This window comes from Bactrocera tryoni, chromosome 3 (assembly GCF_016617805.1).
Source record: "Bactrocera tryoni isolate S06 chromosome 3, CSIRO_BtryS06_freeze2, whole genome shotgun sequence".
Classification (NCBI taxonomy): domain Eukaryota; kingdom Metazoa; phylum Arthropoda; class Insecta; order Diptera; family Tephritidae; genus Bactrocera; species Bactrocera tryoni.
The window spans coordinates 71,757,546-71,783,436 of record NC_052501.1 but is presented as its reverse complement, the minus strand read 5'-3'; the positions used below and the strand labels follow the sequence as shown (position 1 = coordinate 71,783,436).

Below are 25,891 nucleotides of genomic sequence, written 5' to 3'. Positions count from 1 at the left end.
GTTAGTCAGGCGTAAGTCTTTAGTCATCATTAAATGCCAAACAATACTGAAGAAAAATAACATGAGACATTGACACGACTCACGCGTGATCTGTCGAAAAGGGGTCAATGAAATAAGTATCTCAACTTGGATCACACGTTAGCTTCGGCACAAACTAAGTTAAGGTTCTTACAAAGTTTCGACAACACTTGAAAATATTTTTCCGCCTTTGATCTATGTATTGCTCCTTTCGAATTACGAGTATATGAGAAAGTGAGCGGTTACAACCGCATTTATAACTTCCTTACTTGCTCAAGTGGAACACTTCAAGCTAATTTATTATCAGTGTGAAAATCTTGCCAGGAAACACTGTGTCAAGTTTGTTGGGCTTTAATGGCTCATCTAGAGTTTTATTTGTGTTCGTTTGCCGGCTTTACAGATTTGGTCAACTTTGTCACGTAGCGCGTTTAATTGCTTTACAAGATTTATGAGCGCCAACAAAGTGTTGCCAACTAGAACTAATTTCATAACAAAAACAAAAATTCGCAAAGCTTTACATAAATTGGATATTTTACGAAAAATCTCTATGTATGCATGTAAGAGTGATGGCGGCTAAGTGAAATTGTTGACGGAAAGCAAGTGCTACACGGCAGCTGCCGTGGTGGCAGTGATAAAAGTGATGGATAAGTGAAGAAGAAGAGTAGTAGAACAACCAAATCAAATTTATCATAATAGAATGGCATTGAAAGTCATGTGCAAATGGATTGGCAATATTATTACTGCTTCAATGGCAAGCTAAGCTCTGCGCTCCGCATGCAATGCTACACATGCGATTGAATACGCGCGCAGAGCATTCGATTGTGTGCAGACTTGCCGTGGCGCTTTTACAATGTCCCGCGTCGTGTGCATTTTACGCGTCCAATCTCAGCTTTATTTGCCACATTTGTGCTTTTACGCGTATCGTAAATGTGCTTAATACCTGCTGAATGGCTCAATAATCGGCGCATCATTACTGCAGCTGTGGCGAAAACTGCAACTGCGCCACGAGCCACCAACCACCAGCCACCATAAAAACGCAGGCGGGCGAACGGCAGCGCCACAACTGATGAACAACTAAGCTCACTGTATGTTGCAGCCGCGTGTGGTGGCAGCAGCGGTGGCGGTCGCATGCAACGAAATCGAGAAAAACGCGAACTTTTCCCAACAACTACAGGCAGGCAGTTGCAGGCACAGGTACTCTGATCCATTTACAGCTGCATAAAAGCAAAGTAAGCAGGTGGCAGCGATAATAATACGCTGCGGAGTATCCTTGAAGGTGAATTGAAATTCTATAAAAGAATTGATATAAATGATGTAGTGACACATAAAAATGGGTGCATTAAATGCGGTGACAGTAAATGTATGAAGGCAGGTTATACAATAAAAGAAAGAAGAAGAATCAGTAGTTGCAATCAGCGTCTTCGATTAAGGCTAAGGATTTATAGCTTGCACGAATGAAAGCTTGCGTATTGTAAGACTTTCGATATACAAAAGTTAATGTTCAGTAAAAGCTGTTATGTAAGCTATAGAGTATCTTTTTAATATGGATGATTTTTACAAATCATTTTCATTCATTTCGGGTGCGGTATCGTTGCTAATGTTGAAAAACGCTTACAGTGATTCAGTTTTATCAAAAACACACGCCTACAAGAAGTACAAAGCCTTCAAACGACGGTCGAGAGATCATTGAAGACATGTCTATTTTTTATACGATCTTCGATCTATTCAATTGATGAAAATATTAAAAAAGTGATGGAAATGGTGCTTGAAAATCGTCAGGCGAGTTTTAGAAAGGTAGCTAGAGAGCTCGACATCGGCTCATGAGTCCGTTGGAATAATTTGATGAATATTTTGGGTATGAAAAGCGTTCTTGCCCAACTCTTCTCGATAAAGCTGAATTTTTTTTTAAAGAGTCTGTAAATAGGTCTCTTTTGACATGCTTGATCGTGCGAATTCCGATCCTACATTCATGGAGCACATTGTAACCGTCGAAGAGATTTGAGTTTATGAGTTTGACAAGCAAACAAGTCAACAATCATCGGAATGGAGGAGCAAAACGAGACGATACCAGAAAAACTACACCAAACCACCAAAAAATGGAGCTCGCGCTCATTGTTTGTTTTGATATTCGTGGTATAACGCGTCATGAATTTATTCCGGAGTGACAGAAGGTCAATAAGGAGTTCTATTTGGCCGTATTGAGACGTTTGCGTGAAAGCATGCGTTGAGAAAAGTCGGATTTGTGGAAGAAGAAGATGAGCCACGACTGTAACCAAATTCAAAGCCAAAAGCGCAATGAAAAACATCGATCAACCAACGTATTTACTGGATTTGGCTCCGTGTGATCGTCGCCGAAGAATCTGAAGGCCATCCCAAAAAGTGCTTATGAAAAGTGTTTGGAGAACTGGAAAAATTCGTTGGCATAAGTTCGTTCGTCATCGAGCTGTGCCCATTTATGGAAGGCTTTACGGAAAGATCTTACTTTTCGGGCTTATAAAATCTAACTGGTGTAATAGTTGATGTCGAAGGACTAAGTAGCGAGTCACGCTTTTAGATCCCAAACGAGATGGCCTTATCCATTTTTACCAGAAAAATTTCCCAACGGTGAAGCTCACTTTTAGTTGAATGGGTTAGCTTATGATAAAAAAACGGACCCTAACAGGGATCTAACTGCGCTTAAAGCGTCAGATCGTTGAAGAACTTTAAGTCGCCTATACAAATGCATGATAAGATCCTCACAAATCGACAAAGCACTGCGAACCAATCACATATTTGTTGAGGTGGCCAAGGTCAGTTTCGACTATGTCTCCTCGTTTGCCGAAGGTAAGTCTTTCGAAATGTTTTAATCTTAATTTATCTTGGATATTGCAACCCTCACAAATCGACAAAGCACTGCGAACCAATCACATATTTGTTGAGGTGGCCAAGATCAGTTTCGACTACGTCTCCTCGTTTGCCGAAGGTAAGTCTTTCGAAATGTTTCAATCTTCGTCTTGCAAAGGCTACATAATGTAGAAGAATGTACCTGGATATTTCTACCTCACTCCCTTCCATACAATTTTGATACCTAGCGTCCGGCTAGATTTTTAACTTTGTGAATAGATGCAGACAGTGTCCAGCAAGAACTCCTATCAGTTCGGCATGATGAACTTTTCTAGAAGCAAGTATTTCAATACAACTCCTCCTTTTTTCTCTAGATCTAAAGAATTTCGCAATCGCACGGGAGCTGGTCTTCGGACAGCGCCTGTTAAGCACAAGCGTACAATACTAGAACACACCTCGATCGTATTCCATTGTGAGCGGGGCAGGGGTGTCTCCTTTGAATAACTAATTTGTTTTGAAGTTTCCAGCAAATCTAAGCAGCCAACCGAGTCTGATGATGAAGCTACTTGTTGCTATTTCTAGAAAGAACAGACACCGATTGGCGGTGAGAACGTAACCGTCACTGATGACCGTTGTCGCACCATGATAACCGACTATTTGTTGCTTGAAATTGAAACTCGAGATCTCTCATTTGGTTTCAACAAGTTTTCGTCTTTTCTAGCATCTTTTGAGGTTGGGAGCTCATTTATAGTTTCACTTTTTGGTAATATCGGAATCCAGAGAGTTGCTTTTTCTACCCTGAACAGGGTATATTAAGTTTGTCCAGAAGCTTGTAACAACCAGAAAGAAGTGTCGGAGACCCTATAAATTATATACATATATAAATAGTCAGTTTGTTGAGCTGCGTCGATTTAGCCATGTCTGTCTGTCTGTCTGTCTGTCCGCCTGTACATCTGTCTGTCTGTATATATTCGAAATAGGCCCTCAGTTCTTAAGATATCAAATTGAAATTTTGCAACCGTCATGTTCTCTTCAAGAAGCTGCTCATTTGTCGGAACTGCCGACATCGGATCACTATAACATATAGCTGCCATACAAACGGAACGATCCGAATTAAGTTCTTGTATGGAAAACTTTCAAATTTGACAAGATATATTCGCGAAATTTGGTATAGATTATTTTCTAAAGCAACAATGTAATCTCCGAAGAAATTGTTCAGATCGGTTAACTATAACATATAGGTGTCATACAAACCGAACGATCGGAATCAAGTTCTTGTAAGGAAAACTTTTACATTTGACAAGATATATTCACGAAATTTGGTATAGATTATTTTCTAAGGCAACAATGTAATATGCGAAGAAATTGTTCAGATCGGTTAACTATAGCATATAGCTGCCATACAAATCGAACGATCGGAATAAAGTTCTTGTAAGGAAAACTTTTTCATTTGACAAGATATATTCACAAAATTCGGTATAGATTATTTTCTAAGGCAACAATGTAATATGCGAAGAATTTGTTCAGATCGGATAACTATAGCATATAGCTGCCATACAAATCGAACGATCGGAATAAAGTTCTTGTAAGGAAAACTTTTTCATTTGACAAGATATATTCACAAAATTTGGTATAGATTATTTTCTAAGGCAACAATGTAATCTCCGAAGAAATTGTTCAGATCGGTTAGCTATAGCATATAGCTGCCACACAAACCAAACAATAGGAATCAAGTGCTTGTATGGAAAACTTTTGCATTTGACAATGTATATTCACGAAATTTGGTACAGAATATTTTCTAAAGCAACAATGTAATCTTCGAAGAAATTGATCAGATCGAACCACTATAGCATATAGCTGCCATACAAATCGAACGTTCGGAATCAAGTTCTTATATGGAAAACTTTTGCATTTGCCAAGATATATTCACGAAATCACTAACTTGTAAGGTAAAATTTATACCACTTTCTACTTTCAATCTTACCCAAATTCGCTTAAAGTAAACAAAAACAAACGGTCATTTCGAAAAACACCACGCGCCAGTCTAGGTCAATGGACCAAAACGCATTGTTGAGTTAACAATTTGCAGTTGATTTACTCACATATTGTTGTTGTGTGCAAGCGGCTTATTTACGTTTCGCTAAATCCAACATTTAACGGTATTTACGCTGTAATAAGGTGGTGTGGTGGCACAACGGCTATGACAGACAGACAGCTATAGCGATGCGAACACAACAAAAATGCGCGTGAAAGAAAATATTGAAGTTTGACTCCCTGCTGAGTTGCCTGCTGCCGAGTGCTAAGCCGAGCTCTGCGTAAATAATAACTGTAACTGTTGACCAGAATTAAGCGCATTGACATCGGATGCACCATGAACTCGCCGGCTGAGTGATGGCGTGGGAGTTCACACACACAAATCTACAAGTATGAACTATACTTTTATGTGTTGCAGTGTCTAATTATATAAAAATGAGGTTATGTTGTCGCGTAATTTTTAAAATGTTTTTTATTTCTATTCTTATTTTAACGTGATTCTTATATTTCCGTTAATACGCAAAAAATTTTTGTTGATTCTCACTTCGTGCTCTTAATTTGTCTCAACTCTAGCATAAATTTGAAAATTTTGCAGTTTTACTAGCTGATGCTTCCTATTTTTGTTCTTTCTGCACAACTGTAAATAACACTGGTTGCAATAAAATGCTGTCCCGCCAATTAATCTCGCCCATTTTATTTGCTGATCCATTTAATTGCCACCGTTTATGCGTTCTTTCAGTTATCACTGATTTATTTGTGAATAATTGCTCTCCAAAAATCATTTAATTAAGCGTGTATAACGCGCGATTATCGTGTGCTGACACCAGCATAACGGTATTATAAATTTATAGCACATTGTGGCGCTAATTAGTGGCTGCCGTTCTCTATTTGCCGCTGATTAGAATGTTGATTTAAATTTTAAACTCAAAAAGTTAGTGGAAAATTTCAATATTTCCATTGGCTTTGAAATCTATTAACATAAACAATTCAAACAGACACTGCTGACGCTATTATTGATATGCTGAATAGGCGTAATGAGATATCACATTCAGAATGAAAAATTAATAAATTGAAAAAGCAATTATTACTTGGCTTAGGTTGTACTTTAGGGTCCTAAAAAGATTATTCGTAGATTAGTTCATTATCTAATTAATTTCTTATTTGTAATACCCAGAAGGAAACCTCGCAGACTCTATAAAGCATTTATAAAGGGTGATCTGTTTGAGGTTCCCTACTTTTTTAAAGTAAAAACACAAAACCTTCAAATTTAATGGGAAATGTCTATTATCATTCGAAAGAACACTCTTTGCCATTTATTGTTTGGAGATTATCTCTTTTAAATGTTGGCCGTGGCGTCTCAGTTGGACCTTGCTCTCTAAAATGGGCCAGAGAGAATAATCCATTGGATTCGTATCTGGTGAATTCGAGAGCCATTGTGTGGTCGCAATGAAGTTCGGAACGTTGTTTTTCAGCCATCCTTGGTTCACTCGCGCTTTGTGAGACGGTGCTAAGTCTTGCTGAAACCTCCATGGTTTGCGACCGAAATGTTTGTTTGCCCACGGCTCCAAAGCAGCCTCCAGAATACTTCACCGATAATATGTCGCATTTACTTTGACGCCAGGCTCGATGAAAACAATTGGAGAGCGCCCATCTGCGGTGACATCGGCCCAAACCATTATTTGTGGCGGGTCCTGGTGGCCAACCGATGACTTAGATTCTCGTTTGAACGGTCGGTCAAGTAAACCCTATCGTGTTGAGAGTTTACGAACTGCTCAATTGGAAAAATTATTTCGTCAGAAAACACAATGTTTGGAATTTGACCGCTTTCGGCCAAGCGAAGCAACTGCTTCGATCTCTCTAGTCTTACTTGTTTCTGCTTCGGTGTGAGATTATGGGCCTTTTGGAACTTGTAAGGTTCCAAACTGTCATTCAGCAAATTTATAAACAGCTGATTCCAGTGCGACAGCTGCGCGAATGGTCTGAAGTTGGTCTTGTTGAAGTCAAATGTAACCGAGATCACGAACTTCAATTTCAGGCATGAAATAGTCGGTTATTATAGGACAGAAATGGGCATTATCACTGAACAAAATTTGGCTCGAAAACTTCGGATCTTTTTGGAAATTTTCAAGTGCCCATACAGCAAAGCGATGTTCCTTGGGAAGGTCGTGCTAGAACCGAGTTGCATTTGTTATTAGACCCAATAGCATGCTTAGCTAGTATAATGGAGGTTGAAGCGGAAACATCCAACCACTTGCTCTTTTATTGTTTAGCACATTTCGCCAGTCATATCTTCGGTGAACCAGAAGACATAGCCGAAACTAACAACACGCGTCGCAACAAATTTATGGATGGCTCAATGAGCTTTGTCGATTTGTAAGGGTTCTATTATATAGGAATTTTTAAGTAGCACAACCTGCTGGCTGTCTAAGCTGTCCAAATGAGATCTCTTAAATTCAACCTAACCTAATCTAAGCTTTGACAAAAATCTGTGCTTCTTCGTGAAGGTATTCTGTCGACTAGAAATGTTTTGCATAAAAGAACTTCATACGGATAGGTCAGTTTGTATGACAGTACTTTCTTGATGAAAAATGGGCTTGTGCAATATTTATGCATTATCTTCCGAATCTCGAGATCATCGTCTAAACCGAGCGCTGTCTACATTCAACACTTTAGTTGTTTTCAAGACAAGGAAGCGAACTCTTTCAATGATATGAAGTTGAAACAATAGTTTGGATTTTGTTGAGACCAACAAAACACTGTTGTGCGGTACTTAGTTTGAAAGCGAGTAATTATAAATGGAGTCGGTTTGGATCAGTGATCAGGTCTGAAAAATCCTGATAATAGCTGAACGATGTGCATTGTGAGCACGAGATCGCTTTTCTTGCATGTTGTAGATAGTTTTTTCTTTCTCACTCAACGTAAAGCTCTATGCTGTGGAAAACAAAAGCGGTCGATATTGATACCCTGAACAGGGTACATATATTAAGTTTGTCACGAAGTTTGTAACACCCAGAAGGAAGCGTCGGAGACACTATAAAATAAATATATAAATGATCAGTATGTCGTGCTGAGTCGATTTAGCCGTGTCCGTCTGTCTGTATATATACGAATTAGTCCCTCAGTTTTTAAGAAATCCTTTTGAAATTTTGCAAACGACACTTTTTTTTTCAAGAAGCTGCTCATTTGTCGGAATTGCCGATATCGGACCACTATAACATATAGCTGCCATACAAACTGAACGATCGGAATCAAGTTCTTGTATGGACAACTTTCACATTTGACAAGATATATTCACAAAAGTTGGCACAGGTTATTTTCTAAGGCAACAATGTAATCTCCGAAGAAATTGTTCAGATCGATTGACTATAGCATATAACTGCCATACAAACTGAATGATCGGAATAACGTTCTTGTATGGAAAACTTTCACATTTGACAAGATATATTCACGAAATTTGGTATAGATTATTTTCTAAAGCAACAATGTAATCTTCGAAGAAATTGATCAGATCGAACCACTATAACATATAGCTTCCATACAAACTGAATGATCGGAATAACGTTCTTGTATGGAAAACTTTCACATTTGACAAGATATATTCACGAAATTTGGTACAGATTATTTTCTAGGGCAACAATGTAATCTCCGAAGAAATTGTTCAGATCGGATTACTCTAGCATATAGCTTCCAAACAAACTGAATGATTGGAATAAAGTTCTTGTATGGAAAACTTTCAAATTTGACAAGATATATTCACGAAATTTGGTACAGATTATTTTCTAAGACAACAATGTAATCTCCGAAGAAAATGTTCAGATCGATTGACTATAGCATATAACTGCCATACAAACTGAATGATCGGAATCAAGTTCTTGTATGGAAAACTTTCGCATTTGACAAGATATATTCACGAAATTTGGTACAGATTATTTTCTAAGACAGCAATGTAATCTCCCAAGAAATTGTTGAGATCGGCTTACTCTAGCATATAGCTTCCATACAAACTGAACACATAGTTACTAACAGAAATGCACCTGTGAAGGGTATTTAGCTTCACTGCAACCGAAGTTAATGTTTCTTCTTGTTTTAAATAGTGTTTATGAAGCTTGTCATCTGTCATTTAGAATTACTTCTTTCTTCCTCCACACAACAAATTCACCACACAACTCACTAAATAACTCACCACATTTGTTTATACCTTCTAACCGGCATGCAACGCAAACTTTTCAGTTTCCACAATTCCAAGAAAGCCGTACAATGTAAATAAATGGAGATGCCACATTTGGCGCTTGGAATTTACCGGTCTCTCTGGCCCTGCTTAAGCGCCAACTCAACACACTTTTCGAAAATGCGCTTTCACGAGTCTTCCGGCTTCCAAGCGTTGGCTTAAATCCACGCTTATACTGCCATTCCAAATAAAGAATTTCTATGTTTTCACCGACGACTTTTTGTTGCAACAATTAGTTTCTCTTTCAGTTGCGGTGTGCCTTCTGGCGGCGTTAGAACGTTTCTCTTGTGAAAGGGCGGAATAATGGTAAAAAATAAGACACTAATTAAATAGTTAGTAGTGCAAAAAAAACTTAAAATATCTTCTTATTAGATTGAAGATTAGATTAGATTAATACAAAAGTGCCGAAAAGTAAAACGAAACTCCATAAATTGCGCAGCTTGTAAGCTTTGAAGGTGTTCAAAAGTGTAAAATTGAAAACTTTATTGAATTTTGTTAGAAAACTTGCATTTTCACTTAAATTTATTGCAACTTTAATTAATTGCATTTTGCAAAAAGTGTGCAAATTGTAAACTATTTCGAGTAATTCGTGCAATCATTGACTTTTCTTGAACCAAAAAAATAAAAAATTGCTGAAAATGTTTAACATTTTTCAAATCGATTTTCTTTCATCACTCATTGCTTGTGTTACATAATCGTTGAATATTTGTGCAAATCACATAAACGACATGTCAATACACTGCTAAGGTGGCATGCGTGTGCTGACGACTGCCATAAAGTGAGATAGCTAGTCTGCGCATAAATCTAAAAATAAATACCAGTGCTCAAGTGAACTGATTGCGGACTGGCGCTAACGGCCGGATACCATTGAAGTGTATATTAATGTGAAAAATCTTACGAAAATAAGTTAACGCATGGAAAAAGTATAATATATATATACAAATTTTGTTTCAAAATTGGAAGCCAATAGTGAAGTGCGACGAGAGGAAAGTATAAAATATTTTTTTTTTTTTAATTTGTATGATCCAGCAGAAGCTCGCTTTCTTCTTTTCAATTTTAAAACCCTTCTTTTAATGTTGAAGCTAAAACCAGTTTACAAGAAATATATATTAAACATGTTTTTAATAAATTTTTAACAACTGTTATGCTCTTAATAAATCGCATGTTACTCATACGCACTGTTGATTCATATTTAATACCAGCAAACACACTTAAAACGAGCTTAAAACGAAAAAAAATATTATTTTAATGATAATTAATGCATTTTCGCTACGGCTCACAGTAGTTTTCATAGGCATTGTCAAAACATGGGAAACGATTCTGATGGGAGTTTAACGATGCACATTGTAAGCACGAGATCGCTTTTCTTGCAAGTTGTAGATACTTCTTTCTTTGGAATAGAGTACCTTAAGCAATTTCATAGACCGCGTTCATATCGCTGGAGCAGTACGGTAAAACCTTTATATTTATTACACAAAATAATATTCTAAAGAAAATGCAATGGTAACATATCTGATACGCTAAAAAAAAATCTTCAATGAATAGATATAAAGTGGTGATACTTGCCTTGAACCTTGCTATATAAAGGATGATCTATTTGTATTTCAAGGTTTTTAAAGAAAAAGCACAGAAATTTCAAATTTAATGAGAATGTTTATTATGATTCGAAAGAATATTCCTTGGCATTTATTTTTTGAAGATTAAATCTATATAGACCCCAATTTTTCATAACCCGTTCGAGCATTCCGACTGGTAACTGGTGTCTGCCACGCGTGATGTTTTTGTCCAAGACCTGAAACCCCACAAAAAGTCTAACGGTGTGATATCACACGATCTTCGTAAGTAATCCACTGGCCCAAAACGTGAAATCATCTGCTCACCGAAGCGTTCTGCCAATAAATTCTTTAACAGATGCGTTATGTGCGAAGTGGCGCCGTCTTGTTGAAGAAACCAAATGTCACCGAGGTCACGAGCTTCATTTTCAGGCCTAAAATAGTCGTTTATCATGACACGATAACGGTCGCTATTGACGATTAAGTTTTCAGCGACATAATTTTTTAAGACACCACACCAAGCCGTTCTTTTCTCTGGATGAAAGAGCAGCTCTTGAATTTCTTCAGGTTGCTTTGCGTCCCAAATGCGTCAATTTTGGCTCGAAAACGTCATATATTTTTGGAACTAGAACTAGGAACTAGAGCCCCTAGAGCGAAGCGATGTCGCTTGGGAAGATCGAGCGGCTTCAGTCCTTGCACAAGCTATATTTTGGAAGAAAAAACAAATGTCCTTTTGAAGTTTATTCTTCCTTTATCTCAGCTTGAGTCAGAATTATATTTCGTTGTGATGATTCAAGCAGAAAGGCTACTTAAATAATACTTTGCGTTAGAGGTTGGGTTGTTGGCTGATTCCACTTGGAATAATTACGAGCAGCTTTTGGTGAATCTAAAAAAAAGTAATTAGATTTTAAGTAGCAACAAAGCGTCTTTCATCCTAAAAAATCTGTTTAGAAGATTAGTTTATATTCCCGCTAGCTCAGCTGTCTGTTTATAGGTGAAAGATCCAAGAAGTTTTAGGCTTGGTCTCTCCAATGCGTAAAATTAAGTGGAAAGTGTTTACATTTCTGTACCTTGTCTTGACATTAGGCAAACCAAAGCGCTTATTAGTTATCGTGAGTTAAAAAGCGGAGAGCCTCTCATTGACCGAAAGAGCAAAAAATGCCGAGATAACTGAGTACGAAGTGCTTGGAAATCTTTCTAAAAGCTAAGATTTCGAAAATCATATTAGTATGTATGACACTTCCAGAAGTTTTAGGCACTTTACGAATAGTTCTAATAATGACATTCGATAACTGCAACCACATCTTCGAAGAAAACAATTTTCCAAAATGTTTAATGAAACATAGCTCATAAATTTTGCTTTTTGTTTGCCGCAAAACGATTTCGAACCAGTCCATAATATCCAGCACTTTGGACTTTTTGAAAGTTCAACTAAATTCCGTAGCACAGAGTCAAGCAAATCTCTTTTTTTAAGGGGGTACTCTGGTCTAGAAGCATGAATTGCAGATAATTTTTAAAGTGTGGTAAAAATAGGCAATTAATATATTATATATAATATTTACTATCCATTTTTTTATTAGTTATTTGTTAATTTTAGAAGAGTACAGAAAAAAATTAAAAACTAAAAAAAGTAAAAAATTTCAAAAATTATGAGCTGACGAAGTGGGGGGTCTCTAAAAATTTCCACGTGACCATAACCATGATTTCAACCCTCCTAGTTATCTGAAACCAAAAAAAAAAAGATTATTAATTTAGAATAATGTCGCAATGGCCGAAACTACGGAAAAGTGGGAAAAAATTTTTTTCACAAAATGGCGACTGCCTGAAAAAAAAAAGTTTGACTATTTCGAATTTTTTTAAAATAATAAAAATAAAAATGTGGGGCTGAGGCTAGTTCCAACCGTAAACAAGCCTATAAAAAAGACTCTATAAAAATTTCAAGTAAATCGGTCAAGTAGAACTCGAGAAATCGTGGGTATCGTTCCGAAAAAGTCAGTTTTGAGAAAAACGCGTTTAAAGTTTCGCGTAGTCTTTTGTTCGATTAGTTCCGGCCGAACCAGTTTGGATGCCGGGTCAGAAAAATGCCTATTTCTCCGAAAAAAATTTGAATTTTGAAAAATCCTCTTGTACACATATTCTTGAATAGTTAAACTTGGAAAATGTAAAAAAAAATCGATTTTTTTTAATTTCTAGACCAGAATACCCTCTGAAGGAAGGAGTAAAGACATCGACATGTCCTAGCTTTGACAGCTTCTAAGTTCTAATATACTCCCAACAAGTTGCTCCAGAGTAAAGTAGTTTTGTTGAGCTAAAGGTTGTTTGGTGAAACACGTTACATTCCGAATGAATGTCTGCCAGTTCGTTCCTGCCGCCATAACTTGAGAAGTCGCTATGAAACTTGGTACAGATGTTTATGCCAGCCCAAAGAGATAGAATTTCTCGATATGCGGAGGCCACTGTCGAACCTAAAAATTGCCGTTTGTCGAAAACGTATGAAATGCCATGAAAGTCATCAAACTAAAAAGGGACATCTGAGCTTTTGTGATTTAAAACAAGTAAGGAAGGGCTAAGTTGATAAAGTGATAATCGAGATTTCATTATACGTCATTTACATATTTTTTAAATAACGTATTTGTGTAAAGTTTTATTCCGCTATCATCATTGGTTCCTAATGTATATATATATTATACAGAGAAGGCATCAGATGGAATTCAAAATAGCGTTATATTGGAAGAAGGCGTGGTTGTGAACTGATTTCACCCATATTTCGTACATGTCATCAGGGTGTTAAGAAAATATTACCCGAATTTCATTGAAATCGGTCTAGTAGTTCCTGAGATATGGTTTTTGGTCCATAAGTGGGCGACGCCACGCCCATTTTCAAATTTTAGGAAAAGCCTGGGTGCTTCCGTAAAATTTAGTGTTTCTGACGTTTTTTGTTAGTCGGTTAACGCACTTTTAGTGATTTTCAACATAACCTTTGTATGGGAGGTGGGCGTGGTTATTATCCGATTTCTTCCATTTTTGAACTGTATGTGGAAATGCCTGAAGGAAACGACTCTATAGAGTTTGGTTGACATAGCCATAGTAGTTTTCGAGATATGTGGAAAAAACTTAGTAGGGGCGGGGCCACGCCCACATTTCCAACAAAATTACGTCCAAATATGCCCCTCCCTAATCCGATCCTTTGTGAAAAATTTCACTTTAATATCTTTATTTATGGCTTAGTTATGACACTTTATAGGTTTTCGGTTTCCGCCATTTTTTGGGCGTGGCAGTGGGCCGATTTTACCCATCTTCGAACTTAACCTTCTTATGGAGCCAAGAAATACGTGTACCAAGTTTCATCATTCATGTTTACTCAAGTTACAGCTTGCACAGACGGACGGACGGACGGACAGACAGACATCCGGATTTCAACTCTACTCGTCACCCTGATCACTTTGGTATATATAAAACCCTATATCTGACTCTTTTAGTTTTAGGACTTACAAACAACCGTTATGTGAACAAAACTATAATACTCTCCTTAGCAACTTTGTTGCGACAGTATAAAAAGAATAGTTGTTAACCTACCTCTATTTCAGTTTTTATAGCAGACCTTAAGCCGCATGTGTCTAACAGCATGTGTATTATACTCATAAATCCGCATGGAAACATGTTCTTGAGTATACTCGCGTAATCCCAAAAGTTAAATTACTACCGCCAGTTCGGTAGGATATCTAAATTCCCAAGTGTGTATGCCTTGATCCCACAAAGGCGTGACAATCAAAATGGAAGTGTTGAGATGTTTCCATCTCCATCTATTATCAGCTTCTGTAGCTGACCTCCGGTAAGATTATCAATATTAGAACTCTGATGCAGTGAGGGCAATAATCTATTAGAACCTCTAACTAGAGAGGCTAGCCTTAGAGGACAAAGAGCTCAGTGGATCTCTTACGGTTTATTTTAAGTTAGAAAATCTTGCTAAATGGATCAACGCTGACAAAGCTTCTGAGAAGCTTAGCTATGCAGTGGTAGAGGTTAGCCTTACTGGGGGCAAAAGGCTCAATTGTTCTCTTACGGGTTTTTATTTTTGAGTCAAAGAATATTGCGACAGCGGAAGAACAGATGGCAGCTCAACGCTAGTCAACCTCCCGAGAAGCTCAGCTATCCATCGCATCGAGAAGATGGAAATATCGTCCCATTCCCATTTTATTGATATCGGGGTTGGGATGCCTTTCCTTACCAGCACGTCGGCTGACTGCGATTTCGCTATGGCCTGGTACTTATACTAGTTTAATCACAAAACGACTCGTTGTTATTTATAACGAGGCTAGGCATTCTATAACTAACCGTAAATGCACGCGGAGATAACTCATGACTAGTATCGGCGCCCTCTTATCAGTGTGGACAGTTACTTTTCTGTAGGAGGCTGCACTCCGTAGCAGTAAATCTACCGCTACCTTAATGGCAGCAAACTCGGCTTGAAACCTCCTGTAATAGTCAGAAAGTCTAAAGCTGGAATTGATACAGAGTTCCTGATAATATACTGCTTCACCAACCTTTCTTCCAACTTTTGAGCTACGCAAATTAGCTTACTGCCCACTCTCCTCCAAATCTTTTAAGTAATCCAAAGAGTTACGAGTTCTCTCTTAACCTGTAAGATTAAATCTAATTTAAGAAAACCATAAGACCGAAGGAGGAAACATAAGAAGTAAAATAATGGCAGAAATATTGCACTAAATATTATTATCTTGTTGCACTTTGTCTGATTTTCGCCAGCAAATCTAAGTAAATGCACTTAGCCTACAAATTGCATCCTTCCCAGGCACTTAAGCTACTTTAATGGCTCCATTTGGTATGTACGTGAATATCCTTGGGAAAAATCACACACACACACCGAACAAATATAAGCACTGTTAAAAGAAACCACTGAGCATATACAGCGGTCTTCAGCGCCTTGAAATATGCACTCATGCATTTCGATACCGTTAGGTGCGCTTTAAACACACACCAACACATGCATATGCCTGAGAAAGACTATGTGTGTAAATATGTATGTCTGTGAGCATGTGCGCACACGATTTCAATGAAATTTTAATGACCCACTTACGAGCGTAAAAACACTATTTATTGGTTTGTGCTATTTTTTGTAATTTCTTTGCCATTTTTTTCACATTTTTTGCTGCTCTTTGCCGCCCAAAGGCACAGACATTAAAGTAGCGAAGGCAAAACGAAAACAAGCATAGTTACCTATGCCTGTTTGTCTATGTATGTGTGTATGTGTAGTCAGAATGTAAATACAGTCTGCTTGAGCGCTTCTATGGCTTCCAAGCGACGCTTGGGCTCAGCGCTGGAAATGAGCTAAAAACAATAAAAACAATGCGGCAAAACAATGCAGAAAGCTTTAAACAGCAAAGGTGTGAGTGTGTGTATGTGCACGCGCCAACAAAAAGAGTACACATTCACATACAAATGCATGGTGCTATACGTAAAACAAGCTGCTTCTTTTTTCATTTCTTTCGAAGAAAGTGAAAGTGGCTGCCTTTCGTAAAACAAAAAAAAAACTGTCGAAAGTAATGTTTGGCAATAACTTGTGCGCTCTATTGCTTGTAGGGAGGGTAGGAAAGTATGGGAAAATCGTATTTCCACTTCAGTAACCGATAAAAATTGCCTCTTAAGAAAAGCTAACCGAATGGTGACCGAAAGTAGCGGTGGCGGCAAGGGACGCCGAGCGCGTTTGTAATGAAATTAGTTGGCAAAATAAGCAGAAACTAATTCAAGGCGAATTTCAAGGATGGCAACAGCAACAGTGTGTGCAACAATTAGTGCAATTCGATTTTTTTCTTAATTTGTGTTGTTGACCATTACGTCGTGTGCTAAAGATCGCTAGTTGTAAGAATTAAATTCTGCCTAGAGGAAAATATCTTCAGATATTGGTGGCTCTTAGTACCAAATTAAATGAATCTAAACAAATCATTCCCACTTTTGTTTCCAATTACTGTTATGTGCGACGTAAAGTTAATCGAAGAGTCAGAAATTCTTACATTGTTTGTAAGAGTCTACAAGACCAACATTATTCGACTGTATTCAATCCCTTCATCAAACTTAACAAGGAAGATATCTATAGACACCGTTACGCGGTTATAACCGAGTTTGCAACAGCCCACCAGTGGTTTTTCCTTTTCGCGCCAATTGGAGATTCCAAGTGTAGATAGGTAGATAGATAGGACCTGATCTTTTTCAACGGTCCTCCTCTTCCTTTGTTTCCCCCGGCGGTTACTGCGTGGAATACTCACAGAGCTGGAGGGCCGTTGCCGATACGCAAAGACCATAAATCTTCAACAGAACCTTTCTTTCAAAAACTCGCTAAGCCGATTCATAAAATGTTGTCATCGTCCATGCCTCTGCGCCATAAAGCGGGAAGGGGATGATGAGTGACCTGCAGAGTTTGGTCTTTGTTCATCTCTCGAAAACTCGTAAAGCTGCTTCATCAAATGTTGTCATCGTCCATGCCTCTGCGCCATAAAGCAGGAAGGGGATGATGAGTGACCTGCAGAGTCATCGAGAGAGGGTCTTTATTCATCGAGAGAGGGCTCGTTCCATCGAACACGTTTTTCGCCGTGACCAATGCGCAAAGGACCATAAATCTTTCGCAGAATTTTTCTCTCGGAAACTCGCAACGTCGACTCATCAGTTTTTGTCATGGTCCAAGCCTCTGCACCATATAGCAGGACGGAAATTATGAGCGACTTATATACATAGTTTGGTTTTTGTTCGTCGAAAGAGGACTTTACTTTTCAATTTCCTACTCAGTCCGAAGTAGCCACTGTTGGCAAGAGTTATCCTGCATTGGATTTCCAGGCTGACATTGTTGGTGGTGTTTATGCAAGTTCCCAAATATATGAAACTATCTACAACTTCAAAGTTATGACTGTCAACAGTGACTAGAGACCCATGTCGCGAGTGCGACGGCTGTTTGTTTGATGACAGGAGATATTTCGTCTTGCCCTAGTTCACTTCCAGACCCATTTGGAGAAAGCAGAACTAACGGCGCGGGTGTTGAGGCCGATGATATCAATATCATCGGCATACGCCAGCAGCTGTACACTCTTATAAAAGATTGTACCTGCTCGATTAAGTTCTACAGCTCGAATTATTTTCTCCAGCAACAGATTAAAGAAGTCGCACGATAGGGAATCGCCTTGTCTGAAACTCGTTTAGTATCGAACAACTCGGAGAGGTCCTTCCCGATCCTGATGGAGCTTTTGGTATTGCTAAACAGTTGTTGATTTTTCTCGGCGAAGTCGATTAGCCTCAACCCATTTGGGGATGTTTCATCATGGAGACTGAATTTACTGAACGTTGTGCCAAAGTTACTTTCTTTGCTCAACCTGGCGTTAAAGTCCACAAGCAAGATTTTAACATTGTGGCGGGGGCAGCTCTCATAGGTGCGCTCCAAGCGCTGATAAAAGAAATCTTTGGTCACATCGTACTTCTCTTCCGTCGCGGCGGGAGCGTAAATCATGGATATGTTGAAGAACTTCGCTTTGATGTGGATTGTAGCTAGACGTTCATCCACCGGGATGAATGCCGGGACTCGGCGACGTAGTCTCTCCCACCATAAATTCCACACCGGTTTTTGCGCTCCTTTATATGACCACTGTAGTAAAGGCAACAAGAGCCTACTCGTCTCAGTTCTTGTCGGGTCCATCGCGCTTCTTGGACGGCGGTGATGTCAGCCTTTACTTTTACGAGAACATCAACCAGCTGGGTGGCGGCACCTTTCCAATTAAGGGACCGGACATTCCACGTGCATTCCCTTGAATCGTAATCCTTAATACGTTTGCAGCTGTCGTCATCAAAATAGGGCTTTCTTAGCCGATGCAATTTTCTTCTTTTCATTGGGAGTATTTTTTTACGTTGTGGGTATCAAACTAATGGGCTTTTTCAGTTTAGAAAACAAAAAAGTTGCAATGGGCCAGGGGTCCGAGGAATACAACACCATTGAAGTGTTGCTTTTGGCCAAATATTCGCAAACAAGCAAGGTAACTTCACCATATGCTACAATCAACATTCGGAATAAGTCTGTGCTCTAAATTTTGTTTTTTTCACACAAAATTTTACACAGGTTCTTTGATCCATTTTTTGTAATAAGCAAAAATCGAAGATGAAAACACGTCCCAGCAAAACAGCTGCCCTTGCCACCAGAAGTAAGAGACATAACTAACACCATCACGCAATAACATAATAGAAAATTTAATCGAAATGAATATTCGCCAACTCTTCACTTGTACAATATCTTACGATTCCGCTACGGTCCGATACACAAACTAGCATTATCCGGAACTAATTCGATGACGTCAAAAGTGAGGTTAGGCAATCCTTCACCATACTCGTGTGCGACTGAGAGTTTAAGGCTAGGTTGAAAGTAATAGATCAACTGCTACTTTGATGACAGCAACCTTGGCTAGAAAAATGCCTCAACAGTCAAAAAGCCTGATACTGATATTGATCTATAGTTTCTGAGAGTAGAAACCTCCACCAACGTCCTCCAAAGTCTTGAGTCATGCTTCACGCTGCAGCATATTCTTCTAAACTACATTTTTTCGGAGGCATGATAGCAAGAAAAAGGCCGCCAGACATTAGTTGGTCACATAATATATAGCCTTTTTATTAGTCAAACAAACGATTTTTCAAATATAAACCTCAAAATTTTTAAAATATTAAGCATGGTTTCAACTTTCTTCTGTACAAACCTCTTATTTTTTTTACTCATTAAATTTGAACGTAATTACTTTATTCGATAAACTATTCAATAACCTCTCAGTCCATAACAAATCACTCCTGTATTCCCCCATTCCTAAGTGAAATCGCACTAGACCTAATCGCATTATAATAAAGTTACCTATGCTCCTCACTTTCTCCATCAATCACTCTCTCTGACAACTTCTTTCATAAATTCCTACATTTATTTTACGCCCCTATATAAAAGTATTCCAGGCGAGCTCAATTCGCTTCACTTAATGTGCATTTTATTCACAAGGTGTCCAGTCAAATTCAATTTACTTTATGCCTTCTCCACACAGAGAACTCCATAAAAACAACTGGGCGGCACACACCTATGCAACTTAACACACACACACATAAAAGAATTCATAAACGCGTGTTAAACACGTCCAGCCAGACGATAGAAAGCATAAAAGCGGAAGGGGAAAGAATCAAATAACAACAACATCCATAGTTAAAGTAGTGTGAAATACGTCGAGCAAAAGAACCAATTCCAACTACAACAAATACAATAACAGTATTTTTAAAGCGCAACATATAGCAAACCGGTCCAGCTTGGTCCAAGCGAGTTGCAAAAGAACGCCACAGAGCTGCTCGGCAGCAGCGCGCCGTTTTAACGAATTCTCACACGCTCACCGAGTCACAGCGGCAGCCAGTATGGATCTACATAACTACAATAATAATATATTACATAGCAACATAACACTGCCATCCGCAACAACAACGCCAGCAACATCAACATATTTTACATACAGCATACCGGGTATGGATATCACACCGGGTCCGGTCGCCTTTACCTACGTCAGTGAGTTTTTATCGCTCATCACGCCAACGGAACTGCCACTCGGTAAGTTTATACGTAGACGACGTCTGTGTGTATGTGATTGCAGGAAGTGAATGATGATGAAAATGGTGCGAAAATATGAGTGAACGTGTGGTATGTATGTGCCAACACACATGGTATGAGGGAAATGAAAGACTAAAAATTAAAAGTATGCTTCTATATATACGTTTGATTGATAAACTGCAAGAGAAATTGTGATAAGGATATATGAAATATTTGTCAGCTCAACTTTAAAGTCAGAGAAAACAAGAAAAAACGTTAACTTCGGCTGCACCGAAGCTAATATAGCCTTCACAGGTGCATTTCTTTTAGTAACTATGTGTTCAGTTTATATGGCAGCTATATGCTGTAGTTAGCCGATCCGAGTTTACATTGTTGCCTTAGAAAATAATCCATGCAAAATTTCGTGAATATATCTTGTCAAATGCAAAAGTTTTCCATACAAGAACTTGATTCCGATCGTTCAGTTTGTATGGCAGCTATATGCTATAGTTGGCCGATCTGAACAATTTCTTCGGAGATTACATTGTTGCCTTAGAAAATAACCTGTGCCAACTTTTGTGAATATTTCTTGTCAAATGCAAAAGTTTTCCATACAAGAACTTTTTTCTGAGGGTTCAGTTTATATGGCAGCTATATGCTATTGTTAGCCGATCTGAACAATTTCTTCGGAGACTACATTGTTGCCTTAGAAAATAACCTGTGCCAACTTTTGTGAATATATCTTGTCAAATGCAAAAGTTTTCCATACAAGAACTTTTTTCTGAGGGTTCAGTTTATATGGCAGCTATATGCTATAGTTGGCCGATCTGAACAATTTCTTCGAGATTATGTTATAGTGGTCCTTTTGTGAATATATCTTGTCAAATGCAAAAGCTCCGACAAACTTGAGCAGCTTCTTGTAAGATGTTAAATGACGTTTGCAAAATTTAAAAACTATATCTTAAAAAATTAGGGACTAGTTCGTATATATACAGACAGACAGACAGACATACGGACAGACAGACAGACGGACATGGCTAAATCGACTCAGCTCAACATACTGATCATTTATATATATATTTTATAGGGTCTCCGACGCTTCCTTCTGGGTGGGTAGACTAGTCTGGGTTTGAAGTTAGCGTACTTATTATATGCTCCTTAAAGGTGGATTTCATTTTGAAGCGGGTCTAACTACCAGTGAACCCTAGTAAATTTGATCTCTTACTGCCAAAATTCGTATAACCTGGATATATTAACATCTGGATAGCAAAAGCTCATTTCTTTACGCCTTCTAACTTCTTCTTTTTTACTTTCGTAGACACCGCTTACGTAGTTATAGCCGAGTTAACAACAGCTCCGCCAGTCGTTTCTTCTTTTTGCAATTTGGCGCCAATTTGAGATACCAAGTGCAGCCAGGTCTTTCTCCCCCTGATCTGTCTAACGGAACGGAGGGCTTCCTCTTCCTTTGCTTCCACCGGCGGGTACTGAGATGAAAACCTTCAAACTTTTGTGAATATATCTTGTCAAATGCAAAAGTTTTCCATACAAGAACTTTTTTCTGAGGGTTCAGTTTATATGGCAGCTATATGCTATAGTTGGCCGATCTGAACAATTTCTATAAGTACAGTGTTGTCCCATTACCACGAAAAATATCATGGTTTTTAAAGTTATAGTCTGAACAAAGATAGTGTTAACGAGAATATAACAATATTCCGTTTATATATAGATGGCATAACCTACTCTCCAAGCTAACCGGAAGTATCGGCTCCCCAGGCACTCGAAGTACTAAGAATCCGTTGCAGAGATTTCTGGCGAGTAAAAGCAAATGTCTTTCTCTTTTCTTTGCGATTTTCTTATTGTTTTGCTTCAACTTATTGCTAACCGTTAATACACTCGCAGTGGAATACTTAAAAAATGCCATTGAAATGGACTTGGGTTGCGCTACTGCTAAAGTAAATAATAAATCATGATAAATCTGCTATTCAAAATTTAAGCTTCTTCTATGTTTTGTGGTCGCCCTATCTTATAAACTGAATTGCCTATTTCCTTCTTATCCCAATTTAATAATAAACCAGTAGTGGTTACAACTGGAGAGAGAATACCATCTACCAGTTAATCCAACATGCAACTCGGCAAGTACATTGAACCTATGTCAACAACAACGGCGCTCCCCACACACTCTACAATTCGGCTCATATAAGTATTTCATGTTTACCAAACGATGGGGGGCGAAAGGCTGCCCACTAACCAGAACACGGACTATCAAATAACAATGCCGAAATTCACACGAGCACATCTAGACCCAAACGTAACTAGCACGTACTGGAATATATGTCACTGCATGCCCTGCAGAGAATTCAGAGTTCGCGTGAGCTTAATAAATGATTATTGTGAAAGCCTAAAGATATGCTTAAAGTATGCCTAAAGGTATGTTAAAGGTAAAATTTTTTTTGGAAAGCGACAATGTTAGAAGCGCTGTAAAGAACTTAGATATTGTGGAAGCCGAAAGGTATGTCAAAAGGTATGCTAAAATGATTTTTAAAATGACAGTTTTAGAAGCGCTAAAAATGACAGTTTAGAAAACGTGATGCACATTACAGTTTCACGGCCTGAGAAGGATTATCTTCATAGATTTTAGACTTTAAATAGCCCCAGTGGAAAAAGTCTTACCGTGTTATATCACAGGATTTTGTTGGCCAATCGACAGGTCCAAAACGTGAAATTTTCCGCTCATCGAAGTGTACTCTCAATAAATCTATTAATTAATGCGATATGTGAAGTGGCCCCGTCTTGTCGCCGAGATCACGAGCTTCAATTTCAGGCATCAAATAGTCGGTTATCATTTCGCGATAACGGTCGCCGTTGACAGTCTCATTTTTACCGGCATCATTTTTGAAACATTATGGACCGGCCCACAAACCACACCAAACCTTTGTTTTTCTGGATGAAATGGCAGCTCTTCAATCTGTTCAGCTTGTTCTTCGTCCCAAATGGGGCAAATTTGCTTACTTTCATACCCATTGAGCCAGAAATGAGAATCATCGCTGAACAAAACTTGGCTCGAAAATGTAGGATCTTCTTCGAACTTTTCCAGAGTCCATAGAGCAAAGCGATGTCGCTTTGGAAGATCGAGCGGCTTCAGTTTTTGTACAGGCTGTATTTTGCGCGCTTTCAATTGAAGATCTCTACGTAAAATGCGCCAAGTCCTGACATACGTCAGTCTGAGTTGCCACGAACGGCACCGAATCTACTCTCCACTGTCTTCGTGTACACTCTCAGCTATGGCTGCCATATTTTCTTCACTGCGTGCTGGACGTGGTCTATTTGGTCGAATATTATCCAACAATGAATGCTGGGTCTCCAGATGGGTGATGGTGTTGCGAGTAGAACGCTCAGTAGGCCGATTATGTTGACCATAAGTTGAGTGAAGCGCGCGTAACACATTCTTTACAGAACGTGAACTTTCGTAATAAATATGATTTGTAGCCCTTTTTCAGGAGACATGACAGCTTGACACGACTCATGCGTGATCTGTCAAAAAATGCTTTGAAAAAAGTACCTCTACTTGGATCATTTGTTAGAACTGCACCACATTTAAAAGTTCACATTTCCTGCAGGGTATGTACCCGCACTAAACCCACATATGTACAAAGTGAATTAAGTCGCGCCTAAAATATATTATTCTGGACACTCAATTGGACATTTTAACGGCACAGTCGTGTCCAATTTCAGAATTTAGTGACGCCAGTTAAGTGCATTCAAGCGCGGCCACCATGTGGTGACTAAAACACACATGCATACAAACATACAGACATTTCTATATGCATGTGTGTATAGGGCAATGCCAGGGAAAAGCGTTGGGCGGCAAAGTGTGAAAACGAGCTGTTGAATTTTCGACACGCAACCCAATTGATGCACAGAGGTGATGGTAAAATATTTGCAGCAAAACGACACTCACACGCACACATTCACACACTTTCATTTATTTGTATTTTCATTTTCTATGTCCACTAATTTACATTTACACAACCCTTACCCACCGCATAGGCAATCAATTTTATATGCACATGTATGTTTATGTTTGTATGAGTGCTTGCATATTACGGCATTTTATTACCGAATTATAGTCAATGGCCCAAACTATTTATAGCTGTTGCAGCACGGACGGAATGGATGATGTATTTGCGCTCAATATTGTGCAACATGTGCAATTGTAGATATTGTGCGTCATGTGAGTGTCACCCACAATTGTTTTGTCAAAGTAAAAAATGTTATTTTACACTTACGGCACACAGACTTTTTCTGTAATCAAATGGCAGCGAAGTCAGCTCTTAAACTAAGGGAATTCTTGTTATTAGTGTCCCGTAGTAAGGAGTATTGTTCCCAAGTCGTATAAGATAGAACTTATAATATTGATTTCCCTTCCTGAGAAGAGTGAAAAAGGGGGAGGTGGACAAGGACGCAGGTATACGGATGGGTTTACACTAGCTAATCGAGTAGAAGGTAGTGTATTTTCAGCAAAATTTGATACCGAAATCCTCTTCTCTTTACTAGGCTACTGCAGTACCTTAAAAGCGAAGATCACAGCAATTAAAGAAAGACTTCTTGTTCTAACAACAAGGAATATATTGACGAGGTGTGTTCAAAAAGTATCGCGAATTTTGTGTTTTTTTTTCAAAAAATATTTATTTATTCATGAATATCTATTTTGTTCCCTTCAAAGTAATCCCCATGAGATATTATACACTTGTGCCAACGATATTTCCAATCTTCGAAGCACTTTAAAAAATCATTTTTTTATCTTCTTCAGCTCCTCCTGATGCCGTCTTTATCTCGTCAAGAGAAGCGCAACGTCGTCCTTTCATGGGCCTCTTCAGTTTAGGGAACAAGAAAAAGTCACAGGGGGCCAGATCTGGGGAATACGGTGGCTGCGGCATCATTAGTGTGTTGTTTTCGGCCAAAAAGTAGCGCACAAGCAACGATGTGTGAGCAGGGGCGTTATCGTGGTGCAAAAGCCAATTTTTGTTCTTCCACAAATCCGGGCGTTTTTTGGCGGATTGCTTCGCGCAAATTGTGCATAACTTGCAGGTAATATTCCTTATTGACCGTTCTTCCTTGTGGCAAGAACTCATGATGCACCACGCCCCTGCAATCGAAGAAAACTGTCAGCAAACTGTCGCGATAGTTTTTGAACACACCTCGTATATATACAGATAGCCAAACAGCTTTGAAATCACCAAACCTTAAGGATTCATCAAAAATAATGGCATAGTGCTTTGATGTCTTAGTGGATCTAACCTCACAATTCACTTTAAAACTGCAATGGGTTCCACGACATGATATGAATGGAGTATGGAGTATTGCAATTCGAAAGGAATGCATTGAGAACTTTAATAGTAGTGCTAACAGATCACTGTATAATTGACAGACATGCCGGCGGACTAAGAACACCATATAATGAGTATTGTACGGATATTATAGAAAATGTCAAAAGGTAGACTTGAGAACATCGATTATGCAAATGCAAGACTTAGTATACTAATCATGAGGAGCACAGGATGGTTTAGGTTGAAAAAGTGCATTACAAAATTAACCGCGATAAGCAAGAATCAAAGTCGCGGTATACGATCATTTGCC

At 38.6% G+C, this 25,891-nt stretch overlaps 1 protein-coding gene across 2 annotated transcripts in view; it reads left to right on the top strand.

Annotated features, from left to right (window-relative positions):
* The first annotated feature begins 19,734 nt into the window (after positions 1-19,734).
* Positions 19,735-25,891, top strand: part of LOC120772123 (prominin-2) — a 28,169-nt gene continuing 22,012 nt past the window's right edge. For both annotated transcript variants that reach the window (XM_040100535.1, XM_040100534.1), the window contains exon 1: positions 19,735-20,275. In XM_040100535.1, the coding sequence (XP_039956469.1) occupies positions 20,086-20,275 (190 nt within the window). In that variant the 5' untranslated portion in view covers positions 19,735-20,085. The remainder of the gene's footprint in view (positions 20,276-25,891) is intronic.